This window comes from Oryx dammah, unplaced genomic scaffold (genome assembly GCF_014754425.2).
Source record: "Oryx dammah isolate SB20612 unplaced genomic scaffold, SCBI_Odam_1.1 HiC_scaffold_3, whole genome shotgun sequence".
NCBI lineage: Eukaryota > Metazoa > Chordata > Mammalia > Artiodactyla > Bovidae > Oryx > Oryx dammah.
The window spans coordinates 108916473-108938535 of record NW_024070187.1 but is presented as its reverse complement, the minus strand read 5'-3'; the positions used below and the strand labels follow the sequence as shown (position 1 = coordinate 108938535).

The 22063-nt window shown below is 39.1% G+C and overlaps 1 protein-coding gene across 1 annotated transcript in view; it reads right to left on the bottom strand.

The window, feature by feature from the left end:
• The window catches only part of CPEB2 (cytoplasmic polyadenylation element binding protein 2), a 78189-nt gene that overhangs the window by 54320 nt on the left and 1806 nt on the right, over positions 1–22063 (bottom strand). The window contains exons 2-5 of the mRNA XM_040237337.1: positions 21663–22060; positions 18486–18767; positions 17597–17686; positions 9375–9465 (exon numbers count right to left, since the gene is read on the bottom strand). Coding sequence (XP_040093271.1) covers positions 9375–9465; positions 17597–17686; positions 18486–18767; positions 21663–22060 — 861 coding nt within the window. The remainder of the gene's footprint in view (positions 1–9374; positions 9466–17596; positions 17687–18485; positions 18768–21662; positions 22061–22063) is intronic.

The following is a 22063-nucleotide window of genomic DNA, read 5'->3' as shown; positions in this document are numbered from 1 at the left end:
GGAAATAGATGGGGAAACAGTGGAAACAGTGTCAGACTTTATTTTGGGGGGCTCCAAAATCACTGCAGATGGTGACTGCAGCCATGAAATTAAAAGACGCTTACTCCTTGGCAGAAAAGTGATGACCAACCTAGACAGCATATTGAAAAGCAGAGACATTACTTTGCCAACAAAGGTCCGTCTAATCAAGGCTACGGTTTTTCCAGTGGTCATGTATGGATGTCAGAGTTGGACTGTGAAGAAAGCTGAGAGCCGAAGAATTGATGCTTTTGAACTGTGGTGTGGGAGAAGACTCTTGAGAGTCCCTTGGACTACAAGGAGATCCAACCAGTCCATTCTAAAGCAGATTCAGCCCTGGGTGTTCTTTGGAAGGAATGATGCTGAAGCTGAAACTCCAGTACTTTGGCCACCTCATGTGAAGAGTTGACTCACTGGAAAACACCCTGATGCTGGGAGGGATTGGGGGCAGGAGGAAAAGAGGACGACAGAGGATGAGATGGCTGGGTGGCATCACTGACTTGATGGACGTGTTTGAGTGAACTCCGGGAGATGGTGATGGACAGGGAGGCCTGGCGTGCTGCGATCAATGGGGTTGCAAAGAGTCGGACACGACTGAATGACTGAACTGAACTGAAACCCGTATTTAAAGTTCTAGGACAGATGCTTTGCGTGAGTAATAAACTTTTAATAAATACACATATGCTTTGAATAAATGTGATTTTTAAGAAAATTTATTGTCATTTCTGTGCAATAGTTTTTAGTTTTTAGAAAAGAAACTGTAATCTTATATAAGTCAAATCATTTAGTTGACTATTCAAAGATGCTTGGAAGAAATAACAACTCTAAATTTAATAATATTGTTGCTAAGAGAAATATCTAAAACTAAATAAAAATTTAAAATCTCTACCGATGATACCATATTTCAAATGAATCTTCTACAACAAGAACTTTTACAATCATACTTTCAAAATTTCCTTTTCAATCTGCAGATAACAATGACAACAGAAGTTCTACTCTAATAAATTGTACCATTAAGATGAACTAAATTCTGAGTTAGTTGGAGATAAAGGTATCAAGTATGTCCCAACAGTGATCACCTCTTAAAATCAAAACACATTTAAAAAAAAAACAACACACATTTAATAAAATGTATATGGCTTCTATATCATTAGTCCAAAAATAATTATTTTTTTCCTCTTTATCAAAGGCCAGTGATCTACAGGAAAAACAATATCAATGAAGCAAAAGGGAAAGAATGTGTGAATTCTACTTATTTCTTTTTAAAACAAAAGGAAACATTTTACTTAAAAACTGAAAGAATACATAGCAATCTATTATCCTGTTTTGGAAAACATTCTAGTAAAATTATTTTCATCTATACTTTTTTTTGGCACGTGTGAAAATTTTGACTTCAAGCCACACAGGTGGCTGAAGAAAAGCAAAATGGTTCTGGGAAATACATGCCTCTCTATCAGAGTTATTAATAAGCTAGGGCAGTTTAAGAGGAGGGAGGTAACTATACTTTGACATGGATATTGTTGGTATCAGTTTTATTTTTTGCTCTGCTCTATTTTAATAAAAACCATTCAAATATTTTAAACTTCTTATGGATTTCTTCACTCTTGTTCTAATAGAGGAGAGTTTCTCAAAAGTGTACTCATCACATAACCTGCCATGGCTAATTTCTAGAAGTAGGGCCCTAAAGCTGCATGTTAAACATGCTCTCCAAGTCTGAGAACCTCTGTGCAGCTTAGAATAATTTTTTTTAAATTATGAAATTGGATTGCTTTTTAAAGATTTTTTTTAAAAATATGGACAATTTTTAAAGTCTTTCTTGAATTTATTACAATACTGCTTCTGCTTTATGTTTGGGTTTTTTCAGCCACAAGTCATGTGGGATCCCCAATCAGAGATCAAACCCACACTGCCTGCACTGGAAGGTGAAGTCTCAACTGCTGGATAACCGGGCAAGGCCCTAGAAGCTCTTAAGCTCGAAAATGTAAGTTCTCACAGCAGACTTTTAGAAACGGATACAAGTCATTTTGTGACTCTGTACTTCAATTGTGAACTGCAGCTTCACCTGATGAGTCCAGTGTGATAGCTACTGATGTGCTCAGGCTTTCAGTTGTGTCCCACTCTTTGCAACACCATGAACTATAGCCCACAAGGCTTCTCTGTCCATGGGATTTCCCAGACAAGAATATTGGAGTGGGTTGCCATTTCCTCCTCCAGGGGAATCTTCCTGGCCCAGGGACTGAAACTGTGTCTCTCCCATCTCCTGCACTGGCAGAGTTTCACAGAACAGCAAGGAGAGAGAAGAAAGTCTTCTTAAGTGAACAATGCAAAGAAACAAAGGAAAACAACAGAATGGGAAAGACGAGATCTCGTCAAGAAAACTGGAAATACCAAGGGAATATTTCATGCAAGGATAGGCACAATAAAGGACAGAAACAGCAAAGACCTATCAAAAGTAAAAGATACTAAGAAGATGTGGCAAGAATACACAGAAGAACTATACAAAAAAGGTCTTAATAACCCAGGTAACCACAATGTTATGATCACTCAGCTAGAGCCAGACATCCCAGAATGCGAAGTCAAGTGGGCCTTAGGAAGCATTACTACCAACAATGCTAGTGGAGGTGATAGAATTCCAGCTGAGCTATTTAAAATCCTAAAAGATGCTGCTGTTACACTCAATATGTCAGCACATTTGGAAAACTCAGCAGTGGCCACAGGACTGGAAAAAATCAATTTTCATTCCAATCTCAAAGAAGGGCAATGTCAAAGAATGTCCAAACTAATACAACTGAACTTATTTCACATGCTAGCAAGGTAATGTTCAAAATCCATCAAGCTAGGCTCCAGCAGTACATGAACTGAGAAATTTCAGATGTACAAGCTGGATTTAGAAAAAACAGAGGAATAGAGATCAAATTGCCAAAATTCACTGGATCATAGAGAAAGCAAGAGAATTCCAGGAGAATATCTACTTCTGTTTCACTGACTATGCCAAAGCCTTTGACTGTGTGGATCACAACAAACTGCCGAAAATTCTTAAAGAGATGGGAATACCAGACCACTTGACCTGCCTCCTGAGAAACCTGTATGCAGGTCAAGAAGCAACAGTTAGAACCAGACAAAGAACAACAGACTGGTTCCAAATCGGGAAAGGAGTCCGTCAAGGCTGTATACTGTCACCCTGCTTATTTAACTTCTATGCAGAGTACATCACACAGAATGCTAGGTGGGATGAATCACAAGCTGGAATCAAGACTGCAGGGAGAATTATCTACAACCTCAGATATGCAGATGATATCCCTCTAATGGCAGAAAGTGAAGAGGAACTAAAGAGCCTCTTGATGAGGATGAAAGAGGAGAGTGAAAAAGATGACTTAAAACTCAGCACTCAAAATAACAAGATCATGGCATCCAGACTCATAACTTCATGGCAAATAAATGGGGAAAAGTGGAAACAGTGACAGATTTTACTTTCCTGGGTTGCAAAATCACTGAGGATAGTGACTGCAGCCATGAAATTAAAAGATGCTTGCTCCTTGGAAGGAAAGCCATGACAAACCTAGACAGCATATTAAAAAGCAGAGACATCATTTTGCTGACAAAGGTCCGAATAGTCAAAGCTATGGCTTTTCCAGAAGTCATGTATGGAGGTGAGAGATGGACCATAAAGAAGGCTGAGCGCCGAAGAATTGGTGTTTTTAAGCTATGGTGTTACAGAAGACTCTTGAGAGTCCCTTGGACTGCAATGAGATCAAACCAGTCAATACTAAAGCAATTCAGTCCTGAATATTCATTGGAAGGACTGATGCTGAAGCTCCAAAACTTTGGCTACTGGATAAGAGCAGACTCACTGGAAAAGACCCTGCTGCTGAAAAAGATTGAGGGTAGGAGAAGAGGGCAACAGAGGATGAGATGGTTGGATGGCATCACTGACTCAGTGCACATGAGTTTGAGCACCCTCTGGGAGACAGTGAAGGACAGGGAAGCCTGGCGTGCTGCATTCCTTGAGACTGCAGAGTACGATAGGCCTTAGTGACTTAACAACAACTTCCATTTTATACTAAGGCAAGTGAGGAGAATATCAGAGGGAAAAGAAGTGTCTTGAAAAGAGGCAAGAATTTAGTTGATACCACCAGGACCACTTAGCATTTATAGAGTCATTCCTTATTTCCTCAAGGATTATTTTCCTTAAAATAAGCAGAGATTTTTTTCTTCAGCAGTTTAGCAATCAAGAGATAAAAATGATGCTACGATATACAAAAACATAGTAAATAAAAACATTTTCAAGGCATCCACTTCTAAAAATATGTCAATATTGAAAAATCATGCTCTAAATCCTTTTTCTTGAATTCCCCTTAATTATTCAGGGACCATTAGTAAAGGCATTGTGACTTGCTGACACAGAACCTCCTAAAATTGCTAAATAAACTACATTTCTTCCTGCTGTTCTCAAATAATCTTTTATGTGCTTAAATTTTTTGTTTGCCCTTATGATTTGGAGGAGGGGTAGGCAATTTGGGGTAAAAATGCTTACACAGTAAGACCTTTTTTGTAAACTGCTGAGGGCAGAAAGGGGAGAGAGATTAACAATAATCACTGACTTGTTCTTTTGTTTAAAGGGGAATGAATTGACCCACACATACAGAAAAAAGATCACAGATTATTTAACATAGGTATGCAAACACAAAATTGCAAAATCACAAAACTTTTACTTGGCAAAGCATGATTTACTTTGACCATTAAAAGAATTCATAATTGTCCTTCCTATGAAAAGGGAAATATTTGTCAAAAATCAAGACAGGCACCAGAAAATGGATGTTCATGGTGAGTAGTCACTGCAGAATAAATAAAACAGAACCGTCAGTGCCACTCGTACTACGGAAAGCATAAAACAGTGTGTTAGTGTTCACAGTCCAGAGCAAAAGACACTCCCACCCTCAGAGGACTGGCTGAGCGGTGTCACACCCAGTCACCAGCAGGCAGCCCTAAAACAGCTATGCCAGGATGGCTGTCAGCTCCTCAGTTATGACCAGCTCTTCAACACAACCTGCTCCCTCTGTCTAGCTGACGCTTTCCCCCCATATTGTTTCATCCTTGTGTTGCTCAGGTTTCAGGTCTCACCTTTCATTTCTCCACATCTACCTTAGGTACCTCCACTTATTACCTCCAAACACTTCATAGCCCCCCCTCCACATTATTCTAATACTTACCATTATATGTGTACATAATCGAGCCCACCAGGTTCCTCTGTCCATGGGATTTCCCAGGCAAGAATACTGGAGTGGGTTGCCATTTCCTCCTCCAGGAGATCTTCCCTACCCAAGGATCAAACCCGAGTTTCCAATGTCTCTTGCATTGGCAGGCGGATTGTTCTTCACCACTGTGTCACCTGGGAAGCCCTACTGTATGTTTATATTAATGTGTTATATGTATCTATGCGTATCACACATGTAACTAGAAGGTCTCTCTTCCTCTTTGGCTATACATTCCGCAAGAACAGAGACCATGTCTGTTTCACATAACACACAGCAGGCTCTTGGATACTGCCTAGTACAAAAGCAAGCACACTTTCTGGAATAGAATGCATCCAGGGTCACTTCAGTACTCTTGCCTGGAAAATCCCACGGATGGAGGAGCCTGGTGGGCTGCAGTCCATGGGGTCGCTAACAGTCAGACACGACTGAGCGACTTCACTTTCACTTTTCACTTCCACGCATTGGAAAAGGAAATGGTAACCCACTCCAGTATTTTTTGCCTGGAGAATCCCAGGGATAGGGGAGCGTGGCAGGCTGCCATCTATGGGGTCACACAGAGTTGGACACGACTAAAGCGACTTAGCAGCAATAGCAGCAGGGTTTCATCTATGGCTGCCGTCACTTCACATCCTCAGAGCCTTGACAAGACCATTCCACCTGCCATGCTAGACTAGAAAGACCCTAACAGTAAACAGTGGAGGTTCTCTACTGACCTGTAAAAACCACTAGGCTTGCATTCTGGGCTAAAGTGGGGGCAGGAGGGTCCTTCTGTCAGTCTAATCAGTCAATAGTCCTGCCAATAACCGGGCGTGGACTTTTTTTGGATTCCAGAGGACTGCCTGATTGCTTTTCTGTCTACCAACATAAACCCTTACCTGAAGCAGTTGTTCCTTTTCCTTTAGAACAGCAGAACCCAATGCAAATTTTGCTTCTGCCTTTCATCTCTGTGGAAGGCAGCCTCCATGACTACCTTTGCTGCTCTTTGCCTCCTAGGACTCACAGCTCTCGGGCATCAGACTCCACCCCAGGTGAGCAAGGTGTTCTACGTGGCTAGTATGCTGTCATGGAAATGACGGCATGAGACTGCTGAAGCTAAATCCTCTAAGACACTGGGGCACCTGCTTTGAGGACTTTATCATTTGCTCTGGGGGTGCGGGCGGCGGGATACGCTTGGAGGACACTTCGGCAGTCCTGAGGAGAGGTCTGTGATGAACTGTGTTCTCCTGCCAACAGCCTGCGCCAACTTGCCAGCCACATAAGTAAGTTATCTTAGAAAAGGATCCCCCTCGCCTTAGTCAGACCTTCAGGTGACTGCCGCCTCACTGCTCTCCTGACTGCTACCTCCTAAGACCCTCACCAGAACGAACCTGCTGAAGAGCTTCCAAGTTCTAAACCACAGAAACTGCAGGTGATAATAAAGGTTCATTGTAGCTTCAAGCTACTAAATTTGGGAGTAATTTTTTATGCAGCAGTGTATAACTAATACAATCTTTCACCACTCAAGTTTGCACAGAAAATTTTCAAGAAACTGTCACCACTTACACAAAGGGAAATAAGAAATTCATTTTTATTTTCAGTTTTTCATTTACCCTACAAGTCTCACCTCTCTGTTCATTAGATTCCATAAGGAAGACATAGAAACTGGTTGGGTTATTGAAAAATATTTTAGAAGGATAAAATAAGATTTGTTCTGCTTTTTTAGAGAAAAGAATTATCACATGCTAAGTAGAGAACAGAATTTTCTGAAAGTGATGAAAAGATGAGATAAGAGAGATGGGATAGAGGCTGAAGTGATGCCCTAAAGATCAGGAATGGAAAGGAGGGGAAATAAATTCAGGGATTGGTTTCTTCTATATGTCACAACCTTGCTTTTCTAAATTTTTACTGACGCCAAGCCCCAAGAAACTATGTAATGATCAGCGTGTGGGAGTAAGATACACAGTATGACAAATCCCAGGAGGCAGGGAAATTTGTACTAGTAATAAAAGAACAAACTAAGTGACAGCACTTGGATATCAAGATGAGTTTAGAAGGTACGTGCATGTGGGTGTGCTAAGTCGCTTCAGTTGTATCCAACTCTGCAGTTTCATGGACTGTAGCCCACCAGGCTCCTCTGTCCATGGGATTCTCCAGGCAAGAATACTGGAGTGGGTTGCCATTCCCTTCTCCGAGGGCTCTTCCTGACCCAGGACAGAACCTGCATCTCTTATGTCTCCTGCATTGGCCAGGTGAGTTCTTTACCACTAGGGCCATCTGGGAAGCTCCAATTTTAGAAAGGTATATGATGGCAATTTGGCAAAAGTACCAGTCTTATTTCTCAATTCTATGGAGAAGCATTCTCAAATGTTTTGTTTTTTCTCTATTCCCTGTCATAATAAATGTGGAACATAAAATGTTCCAATTAGAAACGGAGATGTGTTACCATGATTCCTAAAGGTGGTTAATGAGCCTTTTTTTTCCCTAACAGAAGAATTCTGAATTCATTTGACTATTTCAATTATTGATATTAAATTCCTTTTAGCCTCATACTGCTTCTGTTTTCTTTTTCAAAGTCTTCTTTCTAGGTTTCCTTCCACTTTTATTATAAAATAGGCTAGAAAAACAGAAGAACTGGGATAATCAATAGTGAGTATATAATTAATGTTTTCTCAACATATTTAAAGGGCTTCTTTAAGGAAGGCTGGGAGAAACAATGATGAAAAACAATTTAATCATCCACTGGTTACAGTTAATATTGACTTGATCAGCATTAGAATTGCTATGCATTTTCTTTCTATAGAAGGCAAGGAAATCAACAGAGGGAGGGTCTTCATAAGTGCCCTTGGACTGTTGGAGTAACTGGGTTAAAAAAAAAAAAACAAGACCTCAAATACTCAAAAAACTAAGCTGAATTTGGTTAGAGGCAATTTCCCTCAAAAGAAAAATAATCATCATCAAAGTATAACTATCTTAATTACTTTGTGAGTAGAATTAGCATCGTTACACATCATCGACAATTACCAAAATCCCCTGAGCTTCTCAAAGTCCTCACCAACAAAGGAAACAGAAAGATAAGAAACTCCTTTACAAGCAAAACCCAGAGGCAGAACAAAAGTGTTGAGATAGCTCGTCAGTACTGCCAGCTCAGCCAGAGCCATCGCCTTGCTGCCAACTCTCAAGTTCCAGAATTTTTAGGCTGACTCTTAAGGGAATCCTTGGCTTCACAGAATTAGAAAGAGAACAGTCTGAAAGATCCTGAGCCAGAACCAACCAGTTAAAAGTGCCTCTGATTCCTGCCTGGCCCACAGAAACTGTGTAAGGTAATACAATGTTTACTGTTGTCTGAAGCTGCTAAGTCTGGGGACTGTTCACTATGCAGCAACAGACACTAGTATTTCTCATAACTCAAGTTCACACAGTTTGCTAGATTCTCATCATTTATAATATAAAAGGCAAGAATATATTTTATATGAAGAAATATAAAATAATCACTAACATGTAACATGCAGACATGAAAACAAGTTTGTTAACACAATTTCTTCAGTTGCAGTTAACTGTAACTGTGATAAGGCTGGCAGTATAATGTTATGGGCGCTGATTCTTTTACCTAATTTGCCCTAACTTTTATGAATAGCTTCTCTACCTCAAAACCCTTTTAAATTTCTACAACATGACAGCAGAAAGGAAAATGAGAAAGGAAGTTAACTTATAACGATTTGGGGCTGGAATTACTGCAAACTGCGAATGCAAGTATTCCAAGAAAGGTTTTTTTTTTTCTTTTTAAATATTTCTGTATTTGAAAGAATTCTAGAATAGTGACTATAATGCCTTCAGAGCCATTCTTCATCCTTGGGTGAACTGAGTTATCTCTACAAAGTGGCTTTTTCTTAAATAACAAGTCAAGAAATTTAGGTTTTTCCATCTCTCTATATAAATTGGCATAAAGTTAAAGCAGCTACCAAGGTAAAAATATTACCTTTCATAAAAACAAAGGCTCTTGTTAATAAATTTAGAATTTTATAGATGAGATAGGTGTTACTTAGTGCTTATTTTCATATGAAAAAACAGTAAGATAAGCAGACAAAATGGTGGATGGCATAAGAAAATAAAAAAGTCACATACCCTTAAGAGGATCATGCTCTGCTCTCATAATATCAATAAGGGAATTTTCCAGAGAGTGCATATTCAAACTGTCATACATTCTACTTCGATCCTGGAAGAGAAGAAGAAAAAAAAAAGAATATAGTCAACACAATTTTTTCAGAAAGTGATGATTAATGTACTATTTAAATCTTCTTACATAAATCAGGACATCTGACTAATATAATATTACTAGTCAGTTTGCAACCCAAGACAATGTCAATAACTAAGGATCTCTTGAGCTTAATCTCTCTTGTACTGGAGGACAATAGATTTCATATATTTATCTCCAAAATCCCATATCAAAAGTATCTCATTTAATCAGCAGTATTAATGCAATACAGTAAAAACAATTTCTGTTATCATTCTCAACTTATAAATATTTCTGAAATCTTATACACACAGAAAGCATTTTCAGTTGTTATTTAACTTTTAAACTTTTCACATATATATAGGAATTTGGACACTGGCCCTTGAAAAATAAATATTTGGGGTGAAAAGGCTTAATTCCATAATGCACCATACTTTAAACATCAAACATTGTATGCTATTTAATAGTCAGAATTTCATAATAAAGAATGCATAAGCATCCTAAACAGTAAAAATTAAAAGCATGAAATACCAATTTCAGAACAAAGACACACATCAAGAATAATCTTGACATATTGATCTCTGCATTTCCAAATCTTCTCTCCCCTCTACCCACTGTTGCAAAAAATGAAGGCGGGGAGAAAAGGGTGAAAGAATTTTCACCGCAGCAAGTTTCCTATATCATCAAGTCTCAGAACAAAGTCTTTTGTGAGTTGGAAATTTTGTTTGCTGAATGTCAAACCCTCAACTTGCTTACTAGAAGGAATCTGATTCTGTAATGCTCATGAATTTATATTGTATTCTGTTCAATATACATTCAATAAACTTGAACAAATATAGACAGGGAGCCACCACAGCAAGCCCTGGCCTGTGCCCCACTAATTGCCAGGCAGTCTGTTCCCAAATTATGCCCATGTTAACCCCACTCATTTAGGTTTAAGTGTGTACCCTACCCGGTGGTTATGCGTTGTGTGTAAATGAGGGGAAAGTTGAGCAGGCAGGCCACTTTCAACTCTCAAAGAAAGATGAACACAGAAAAAGGAAAAGAAGAACTGGAAAAGTTGGGGAAAAAAGTCTCCACAGAAATCAGAATGAGGCACTTCTTAACCTAGATCCCTGAGCTTCAAGGACCATGACATCTGTGAGATGATGTAATGCTCCATATGGACATGTATATGTGATTTTTTCCTGAAAAGGTTTATGACTTTCCTTAGTTTTCCAAAGGAGTACACAATCCAGAGAAGATCCAGAACCACTCTTTTAGAAAGCCGAGGAAAAACATAAGAGCTTTTCTCAGAGTATGTTGACTTTAAAAAATTCTCCTCTGATGTTTCAACGAGGGTTGCAAGGTTTTTTTTGCAGGGGGTGGGGGGCGGGTAGATCACCACTGCAGACTAAACAAGTCACTATCAGAGAATCTGAAACTGTGCAAAGCAACAGTGAACGATGGAAAGAATACTAGACCTGGAAGATCCTGCTGGAGCTTCATCACTACCTACATTAGCACCCCTTACTTAGTTTTACTTAGACTCCTGAGATGTAACACACCCACCAGTAATAGGTGTTCCCTAGAACAATGACCTTGATTGGGATGGAGGCATAGTCACTGAGCTGTAACAGCGACTCTTGCACTTAAGCATGCTTCAGAAACATCTGGAAGGCTTGTCAGACATATGAGTTTGCTGGGACTCATCAACTGATTCAATAGGTCTGATTCCACAGACCTGGAGTGGTCTCTGAGAATTTTATTTCCATTAAGTACCCAGGTGATCCCGAGATTGCTGGTCCAAAGACCACACTTGAAGAAGCATTGCGCTTCTTAACCTGAACCTACTTAACCTTTTTAGGCTTTGTTCCATCTTTGAGAAAATAAAATAATCGCATCAAACTAGATGATGTCTAAAGTCCACTTTAAAAATAATAGAAATAATGGAAAAGCAAAAGACTTACAGTAGTATATAATAAAACTGGGAGACAGAAAAACTTGGGCAGAAATGACATGCAATTTTTGTAATCTATCCAAATATGTCCATCTTTTGTGCTTCTACTGTATGAGTTCATAACTAATTTGTTGGTTTTCCTGCCTCTGTCAATGAATTTCTAAGTTAATTCTAAGTAGGGACCTGCTAATTATGGAATATAGCTATCTCTCAAATGTTTGTTGAATGAACAGTATTTATCTTTACCATAAAAACTGCAAAAGTTTAAGTTGAGTTCAGTGAGGGCAAAGACTGTACTTTTACGTGGTAATTACAAAGGACTGCAAATCTCAGAATCCTCCATGGACTAGGTACTCAAAATGTTAAGTAACTAAACTGAGACAAGGATCAGGTAATAATGTGACTGCTGTCGACTTCAATTTCCAACCACACAATAGAAGATTAAATATTATATTCAAAGCTCCAAAATGTATTTAAAATATAGAATTTAAAAAGTAAACTGTCATGACAAAAATCTTTTAAAAAGTATGCTGTATCTAAGGGTTCTAAGATGGAATATAACATAGATACTTATAACATAGATACTTTATAGTCTATTGATCTTAAATTCTTATAAAGAAATGTATTATGGTTCAGGGCTATCTTCTCAGGCTTATGTTTTCTGAACAGAATCAGACCATGACCTGTCTTCAGTCAATCTATAAACTTAATTAATGGTAACTAATACTACCCAAATTTGTATTTCTCATACAACTTTGATTTATTTGGCCAGCCTCTACCTCCATTCCAAGAAGTATGATTTTGCTTTAGAGCACAGCAAAATTAATGCAGAATCCTATACATACTGTCAACGGGCCATGGATAATATTTCAGGTATGAAGAGACAATACATAAGCAAGTTATTCAGTAAATGTATCAACTCTGGCAACTCTTATTTTAAAATAAAAGAAGCCACATGTATTAACAGCTTTAGCTTTAATGCCTATATCCAACTGAAACAGTGAGATGCCCACTTACAAAGTTCCTTATTTTCCTTTGCATATCAAGTCTCATCATGAAACAAACTCCTATTTCAGCAAAGAAAATAGCAAGCTATTTTAAAACTATTAACTTAGTTATACTTTATTAAGCATCAGCTGCAGCCCACATGATTTTTAAATCACCAAATACAAAATAGCCTTGAGCAGGCAAAGAGCTCATGACCTCGCAAAAGTTAGTTTCTGGGTAATGGAACCTGGAGGTTATTCCCATTAAAAGAAAAAAAAAAAAAAAAAAACAGATAATTCCATTAAGTAAAGTGTGGGGATTAAAATATAACTTTTGAAAAAAAAAAAAAAAACAGAACTGTATCTGATTACAAGACAAACACTCATGCATTCTTCAGGAATAGGGACATTAGAACAAATTGTGTTCATGTAAACTCCCATTGGTTCAAAAGCTAAATGGAAATCCTGAATCCATTTTAAAGTTACCATAAACACAGGAATACTGATTATCATAAAAAGATGGGAAATTGCAGCAATGTAATTTACATTTATTACTACATGGTTATTTGAAAATAGCCAATACATTTCACAAAAGTAAGAATCTACCAGAAAAAGTTTATCCAAATCTACTGCAGAAATATGAAAGCTATGTGGCAAAGAACCAACTAAATGGGCTTTCAGAAACTGAGATTACAGTATCCCACAACAATGAACAGGCAAAAATTTGAACACAATCGTAAAAAAACCCAACAATCTCTTATATTCTAATAGTTTGCTACAGTCTTTAAACACAGACATTTGCCAAAAAGACTTATGGAAGCAACAACGAACTCCTAGAAAGACTGAAAAACACAGAAAGAGTCATTCTAATTTTAAAAAGGATGACCTGGGAAAGACTATAAACACTGAAAGGTAACTAATGTGGTCAACAGTGATATTAAAATACAACAAAAGGAACTTAAACTTACTTAAAAGGGAACTTTATGGGATGTTGTATTTTTGCTTTGACATAATCAAAACCCTGTTTATTTCAAAAGAAGTAGGTAAGTAGAAGCTTTTCCTTTTGACAATGATGTGTCCTCCCTATGAAAAAAGAGGCAGGTTATAGAAAGCCCACCAGGCCCCTCTGTCCATGGGATTCTCCAGGCAAGAATACTGGAGTGGGTTGCCATGCCCTCTTCCAGGGGATCTTTCTGATCCAGGGGTTGAACCTGGGTCTCCAGCATTGAAGGCAAGTTCTTTACCATCTGAGCCACCAGAGAAGCCCATAGAAAACTCTGTAACATCATATTTAAAGTTATACCAGATGGCTTGGGCATATCTTCTTCTGCCTAAGTAGAAAGATCAACTTTTGTTGTATTTTTGTGTTTAGTTCTCCTGATTATATTCTCCTACCACACCTTACTGAACGAGCAGCAGATACTGTACTGCTCTGCCTCAGGACGCAATGCAGCTCTCAATCTCATACACTCCCATCTGATTCTCTGGTTGTTCCACACAGAGATATCCCTTATTCATTCAACTGGACTTTCATATTCTCAAAAGCAAAGAACAGTATCTCCCTGGACCTATGTCCAGGGTAAAGCAATACCGCATATACAATGAATATACATTTCTTGACCTTCCTGTATTATTCTAATCCTCAACAAAGAGCTGTAACAGTGATTTAGGGGGAAAAACATCAAGCCCCAAATAGCCAAAGCTAATTTAGTATATCCACAATGGTTAAAGAAAATGGAAAGGTAAGTAAAAAAATACCTGGTGTAAGAATGTATCAAGTACAAGTAAAGAACTGAACACAGATAGGAAACATAAAAAGGCTCATAAGCACAGATAACCAGATCCCATCCTACCTTAGTTTCAGTAGGTATGATAGTTTCACAATTACCAGTGTCCCTATAACTCATCTAGTTTAAGAATCACAATTTAAGGAACACTTCTTTAAATGAAAACTTGGACTTGGTCTTGTTTTTTGAATAATGTGAATGAAGCCTCCAAAGAATGTATTTTTCTGAGAGGTCCCCAGATTATCACATCACATCATAATAGCCTGGATATTAAAGATTAGCAAAAAATATCTTCAGTTAATTCAAGGTAGTTTATGTACATTCCCAGGAATTGCAGGGAGAACATCTATAAGACCCCAAGTCTAGAGCTGGAAAAAAATTATATATATATATATTCAGCTAAAGAGCAGGCCAGCTCTCACAGGCTTTACAGGCTATAATACAGTTTTAAAGGCATGGTGTTGGTTTGTTTACAGAAAACTGATATGCCATATATAAACTAAGTAATAACCTCAGCTCCTAGTATATTTACTCTCCATTGAAAATATTCCAGTATTAATGAATAAATATACTGCAGCCTGTTTATCTGCCTGAAAATTCAAGCTTAAGGTAATTTAGAATTCATACTTTTGAGTATGACTTAGCACATTAGCAAGAGTAGCTAATAGCATTTTAAACAAAAGTAGTATTATATTTAGTCTTAAAGAAACTAAATAAAAATACATTCATTTTAAACTCAGAAATGACTATAACAATTTATATTTGTTTTTAAAAAGTTTTTAATCTGAAGTTTTTTGATTAAAAAAAGAGAGGGTATTTTAAATAAGGAAATGCCAGTGTGAAAATTTTACATACAACTGAAATAAAACCAATGTACAAAACTATTTATTTTCCATTTACTAAATTCAGTTACACGTCCCATTCTTGGTATAGGTTAGGCCAGGTACAAGAATTAAGACTTTAGTTCTACGGTTTACTACAAACTTAAACCAATTTGAGACTTAAGGAAATTTTAAAAGTTAAATGTTTTTAAATAATGTATTTGTTAACTAAAATGTATTAGTATAAAAATATTGTATATGATGAAAAAAGATCAGAAATGGGAGTAATCTCCCCAGATATTTAAGCGTCTAAGTATTTTCTATAATTTTAACTTTGCCAAATAGTGAGGAACTACCCAACTGTTTAAGATACCAATTGCAGCTGCTGCTTTGGTTTGTAGCTGCTGCTGTATTTCTAAGAAACTCAACTTCAAATACCTCAACCTTTTATGGAAAGACAGAAACCCTGAACAAATTTTGTATAACATGTACCCTTAGGGTACTCAAATAAAAAATAATATTGCTTTTAAGGCCAGGTGGGACGTCATACAGGGTACCTCCACCGCCTGGGACCAATGCCCATTGCTCCCCCCGCCCCCCAAATAAAGCAAGACCCTTGTATTCTAAAAATAAAGGAGGGGGGATAAGGAAGCAAGGAGCAAAAGACGTGGCCACAATAGATGAAAGAAAGCACAAGAGCTGGCTACAAAGGCCTTACAGGATCTAGTTCTAGACATTCCTCTTACAGATAGGGAAAGTGTGACCCAAAGAAATGAAAGCCCATAAACTGTGGCAGTCAATGTCAAAAAATTCATGAGAGGAAGATGATGATTCAGGTTTCAAATCTCCTTTTCTTCTAGGTCAGTTCACTTTCCACTATCTTTTTCTTCACCATTCTCTTCAACTTCATCCTCATATCTCGGGCTCAGGAATCCACAGGGATTGCCAATATCTCAACAATTTACCAAAAAAAAAATAAATAAATTATCCTTATGCATCAAAATCCTTTTTCCTAAAGTGAATTTACCTTAAATCCCAAGGGCATAGATAAGAGCAGAGAAGCTGAGTGGGAGGGCTGATGGCTCTCATCCTGTGGCAGTCCCATGGGCACCTCTGCAGAGCCCAGTTTGAAAATTTCCCTTTCATTATGACCTCTATCTATCTATTGCAGCATTTTTCTACCCACTGAAGCCATCTTAATAACCTAATCTCTCAACATCTGCCCCTCAACCCCATGGATCCTCACTGATATCTTTGTCTTCTTTTTCCTCCACAGTTACACATCCCGCTCACATATCCTCCTGCTTCCTCCTGGTACAACCTCTTCAAATAATTATGTCCTTTCTTGTCTAAAAACATGTCCCTTGCCACCTTCAAAACAATTACCAGTTTTTCTCTTCTATCATACCATCTCCTAGGCATTTATGTATTTAATTGGAACACCATAACTTGAAAATGCCCACTAATATAGCCTAGAAGAAGGAGAGCAGAAATAGATGGATTACACTGCAACATTAACAAGATAATAAATTACAAATTACATGCGATACGTACTTATTTCTAACTGGAGATCCTGGCAGGACTACTTTGGTAAATAGGTGGACTTATTTAAAACAAGTGCTAATGGCTGATTACTGAAGTTACTGCCAACCCTCCCAGTTAGAATGCTATTTTCAAATGTAATATTAATCTGTTTATATAGTCTTTACTTGTAAAATCATTTCATGTTGATAAAGTAACTAAGGATAACAGAGCTCCATTCACTGGACTCCCACAGTGTCAAGTCTATGGTCATTCAAGCTTGGGCTCTGTAGTAAAGAATCCTCTTTTGTGAGGACTGAGTGTTCTACTTGTCCTCCAAATTATTCTCATCACCTGGTACCCAGTATGCATTCAAATTTCATCTGCAGGAAGAGAGAGAGCATTTTGTAACCATAAAGGACTTGAAGGTAATTCGATTAAGACTTGACTCTCAGATGTTTGACTCAGTTTCTTTTCTATAAGGAACTGATTATTTGAGAGAAGATAAGTGTATATAATAGCAGCAACAAAATTTAGAGAAATACCATAAAATTTTTTATAAAGGTGAAAAACTGAACTAAGGGCTTTCTTAGAAGTATATCTCAAGACAAATACAGCATGATTCATGAAAAAGTTTGCCAAAAAATTCTATAAAACATTTATGAAATATACAATTAGATGTTAAACATATGATTTTATACCTAACTGCAAATGATTCTGAGAAGACATAAAATATGTTCAGTTTAAATGATTCTGAAAAGAGATAAAAGGTGTTCAGTTTGACTGATGTTTAAAGTCAGGTGCACTTGGGTATATGATTCCTTTTTCCAAAAACAAATCAATTACGTTCAGGAAACGTAAAATGATTATGAGTTACTTTCAAATTTAAAAACAAAGCACTTTAAACAGTTTAAGTGATCCTTTAAAAATAAATTGCTTTCACACTTTCTGACATATGCTTAAACAAGTATAATTGAAAAGTACATACTAAATCCTACTCACAATACAAATACTAAACCCCTAGCCAAAATCCTGATAAGTACACACTGTGCAGCCTACCTGGTCTATTCTGGATGTTCCGGCTGCAGTGCACCAACTATCTTGGAGTGAATCTGAGCCCCAAGCTGGCAACTGCAAACTAGATCTCACCTTCAATAGCATAGAAGTTTTCATCAGAAACAAGCAGTTCTCTTCCCCATACCCACCCACAAAAAAAAAAAAAGAAAGAAAGAAAAAAGAAAGAAAGAAAGAAAAGGAACAAAGAATGAAAAGAAAAAAAAAAAACAATCAAAAGTTCTATCTTGCATCTTTGTTCCATCCTCTAACAGTGTTAAGGGAAAGATATTCTCACTTTAGATAATATAAGGGGACTTCATTAATTTAAAATAGCAACAAAATATTAAAGGTCTGAAAAAATGTCTAATCCTCATAATATTAGGCCACATTTAGAAAAAGTCACTAAATCAGTGAACAAATTTGAATTCAACGTAAAACACCCTAACATTATTTTGCCTCGATCAGAGCTGCACTAACTATATTTGAATATACATACTGCTGATCGTAGTCAAATTCATGAACAATTATTAAATGTTTTAGTTTAGCTATATTGGAGGAGAAACTCATTTTGGTGGCCTATTGAAGATTAATAAATTAAGGCATTCACATGGAGCTGCAAATTAAAAAGCTTCAATATGAATTTAAGAAATATAGCAGGGTTTTTCTATACTTTATGAAGCTTATTTTCTTTTATGTATTTAGAGAAATTTTTTTTTAGTCTCATTTTCTCTGTATAGGTATTTCATCCTGTGATAATTAAATTAGACTTAAAACATTAGAGCTTTCTCATTTCAATCCATGAACTCTACCATACTATTACAACTACTACCACCCAATTTCCTATATTGAAAGACTAACATTAGAAACAAGGCCATTTATACACCATTCTTACCTGTAAGGGTAAGAGTGTATTACTATTGTTGTCCGTTCTGAACACATTATCTTCAATCCAAGATTTTGGAGTCAGTGATGGAGTAGAGCGAGTGAATTTCGGTGGTGCTATGACATTACCAGAAAACGGTTTCTTCAATGGAGATATCTGATTCATAGCTCCTGGAAGCCCCATGTTTCCAGTTCTACGGTGATCTCTGCCGTGCATTGCTCCCCAGGACATACTTCCGGTGCCCCAGCCACTGCTTTGATGGTTGCTCCAAGGAGACTGTTTCAGAAGAGGCTGGGGAAAACACATCTATTTAAATTACAGGCATTTAAAGAGTTTATAATTGAAATCCAAACCTAGGCCTGAGTTAAGAATTCATATAATCTTTTAAACAAAGAGTATTTAATAGACTTGAGATCTTGTATATGAAAACATATTCACTTAATGCTAGCTGACTTTTCATACTCTCGTCTATATAAATTATAATGAATCAAGCAGGTATTTCATGACAATTACTAAAATAGAACCATGCAGTTACTTTTTTTCCCCTTCAAAGAGAGCCATATACATGACTAATATGAAGAAAAAACTAAAGATAAAAATTGAAATTAACTTTGAAGATCCTTAAAGATATAACTTACACTATGATTTTTACACAATCATATTCTGCTAAGCCTACCACTAGAAATAGAGTTTTATTTATTAAAATATACCAATCATATGAGTGAAATATTTAGACTTTAGGTTTCTAAAACAAGTTATATCACTGTAAAAGTGGTAAATAACATTTGGCTTTATTCTGTTGCATGGAATAAAAATGCCTTTGGGGGATAGAGAAAATACAAAAAATATCTCTTTTTTTTGCATTGTTTATTCAACTTTTAAAATATTTTATTCCACTTTTAATGTACTTTCTTTGAAATTTCTGTAGTTGTTATTTCTCTTAACTATCCAAGAAACTGTTATTATCTGCTATTATCCATAGGTGGATACACTGAGATAACTATATACTTTGATCGTTCTAGTAGAGATCTTAATAATACAAGTCTCCATTAATGTCATCCATTTTCAAAAATAAATTATACTCCAAAACAGAACCAATGGCAAGAAAAGTTAAGTCATCAAAGAATGAAAAATTCTCCAAGAGGCTATAACTGTAGATTTTGAAGAGTATTTATCTCTAGCAATTATACTGTCAATAAGCTTATAATTTAATAATTTTGTGGTAACATTGAGCCAAAGGGAGTACGGGTCATAGAGTAACTATATAAGTTAATAAGTTACTGTAAGTCAAGCACTCTTAAACCTATTTTTGGGGTAAACCTGGTCTACAGTACCTGTTTAAAAAAATTTTTTAATGCTAATATAACCATGCATATATACTACCCTTTCCCCCTCTACATACTTCAAAAGCATAGCTAAGGGTCCATGGACAAATCCCTTGAGGGCCTTACTTTCCTCATGGACACAGTGCTCAAACTTCTCTTGCAGTGACCTAAAATTCCATTTAATAGCTGGGTGACCTTTTACACTCCATTGCGAGACCCTTCTGTTTGACAAAAAGCAGATTACAGTTAAACATGGATCTGTGTATACAGTCTTCTAATAATAGTCCATGGCCTCAAGAACACAAACATACCTATTGATAATTGCCGCCACAGGTTTCCAGCTAAAAAAGAAAGACCCTGACATCCAAAAGATAGTTCTTCAAGATCAGGTAAATCATGGAAAAGTGGCATATTATTTCAAAATTACCTAATTTCAACTCTTACAGGCCACATTCTCCTTTCTCAGGGAGAAACCAGTGGAGTGATTCAACAAAAGCTGTTAACTGTTATTCTGGTTAACTTAAATAGACTGTTAACTGTTACTTGGGTTAATTTAGATAGTAGTCACCTCTTGAAAAGGTTAATCCTTAAAAACTAACCGGTCCATGGAAAAAGTTACATCAGTAAGTTAGTACTTAAGGTTAAGGTCCAATTTTGCTTCTCAATCTTTAATCACTGAAGTGGCCTTAGACAGAATAACCACTTTAATAAATACTGACTAGATCAAAAAAAAAAAAAAAAAAAGAACAACAAAATACTCTTTCAGTGTCAACTAACCAACTCAGCGGTCACTCAGACGCTGTCCTGACAGGATAACACAGACCTTGAATTTCAGAAAGGACCCGGATGAATAACCTGCCTGTTATGATTTTATAGCTACACTACTCCCTTAAAATATACCCCCTTAAAATAATCTTCAAGAGAAGATTACGGCGACAGAAAAAAAAAAAAAAAAAAGGAAAAGTCTTCTCTTCAAGGTAACACACTAATCGCAGGCTCGTTTAGTTTTAAAACCTATACGATATTGCCCAAACCTTGAGAGGCACAGAAAGTGAAACAACCTTGCAGCACCTATCTCAACCATCTGACAGCTCGGGGGGCCGACCCACGCGGGGAGGCAGGCAGGTCGGCGGGAGGAGTGCTGCCCGGCGGCCGCTCGCCGACGCGGGTCCCGCCGGGTTAGGCGGTGCGGCGGCCACCGCCTCGCCCGCGACGGCTCCCTCCGGCCAATTCAGGAGAAAAGAAACCCCAAAGCAAAAAGGCCTTTCCGCCCGTTCCCCCACTGGACGGCGGCGGAGGCTCACGGGGTGCCCACACGCATCGCCTCCGGTAATCCTTCCCACGGCTCGCTTCCCACAGCCGCTCCCCCCGAGCCCGCCGTTCCCGCGTCCCCGGCCCCTCGGTCCCCGAACCCCGGCCGCCTCCCCGCGTCTCCCGGGCTCGGGGAAGCCGACCGGCTCGTCGGCCGGCCGCCGGCCCGGCCAGGGGGGCTCCGGTGGAGCCCCGGGGTCGCCCGCTCCGCGGGACCTGAGGGGACGTCGCGCCCGGGCGCCATTCCGCCCCGGCCCCAGCCTCCAGCGCCGCGCCGGGGCGTTCGAGGGGGCGCCCGGCCGGGGCCACTTCCAGCCCGGCCCGCCTCCGGAGCCCCACGGCCCACGGTGGCCACAGCCCTCCTGCCCCTCCGGCGGCTGGTGGCCCGAGTCCCGCGGCCCTTCACCGCCCTCCGCGTCCCACTCCCTCGGGCGAGCGGCCCTCGCCGCGGCTCCTCGGGGCCGCTCGGGCCGAGCCCGGTCTCCGGCCGCTCCGCCCGCGGTCTCCCCGGCCCCGCGACGCAGCCGGGCGGCCGCCCGTCCGCCGTTACCTGGTGGTGGTTGTAGGAGTTCCTCTGCTGCAGGAAGGCGGCGGCCGCCGCCTGGTGCTGCTGCTGGAGCTGCGGGCTGACGGGCGACCTCCGGCTCTGCGGCTGCTGCGGCGCCGCGGGCGGCGGGGGCTGCTGCTGAGGTAAATTCATGGCGGGCGGCGGGGGCACGGCGGCCGCCGAGAAAGGGCCCCCGAAGCCGCCGCCGCCACCGCCGCTCGCCGGCACGCTGAGCCCCGCGCAGCCGTGCGGGGACACCGGCGAAAAGCTCGGGAAGAAGGCCGGGTTCATGGACGACGGCAGCCCGGGGTAGAAGCCGTTCTCCGAATCGGGGCTGGGCGGCGGCATGGCGCGCGGCGACCCCCCGCAGCCGCCGCCGCCACCGCCACCCGGGGTGGCGGCCG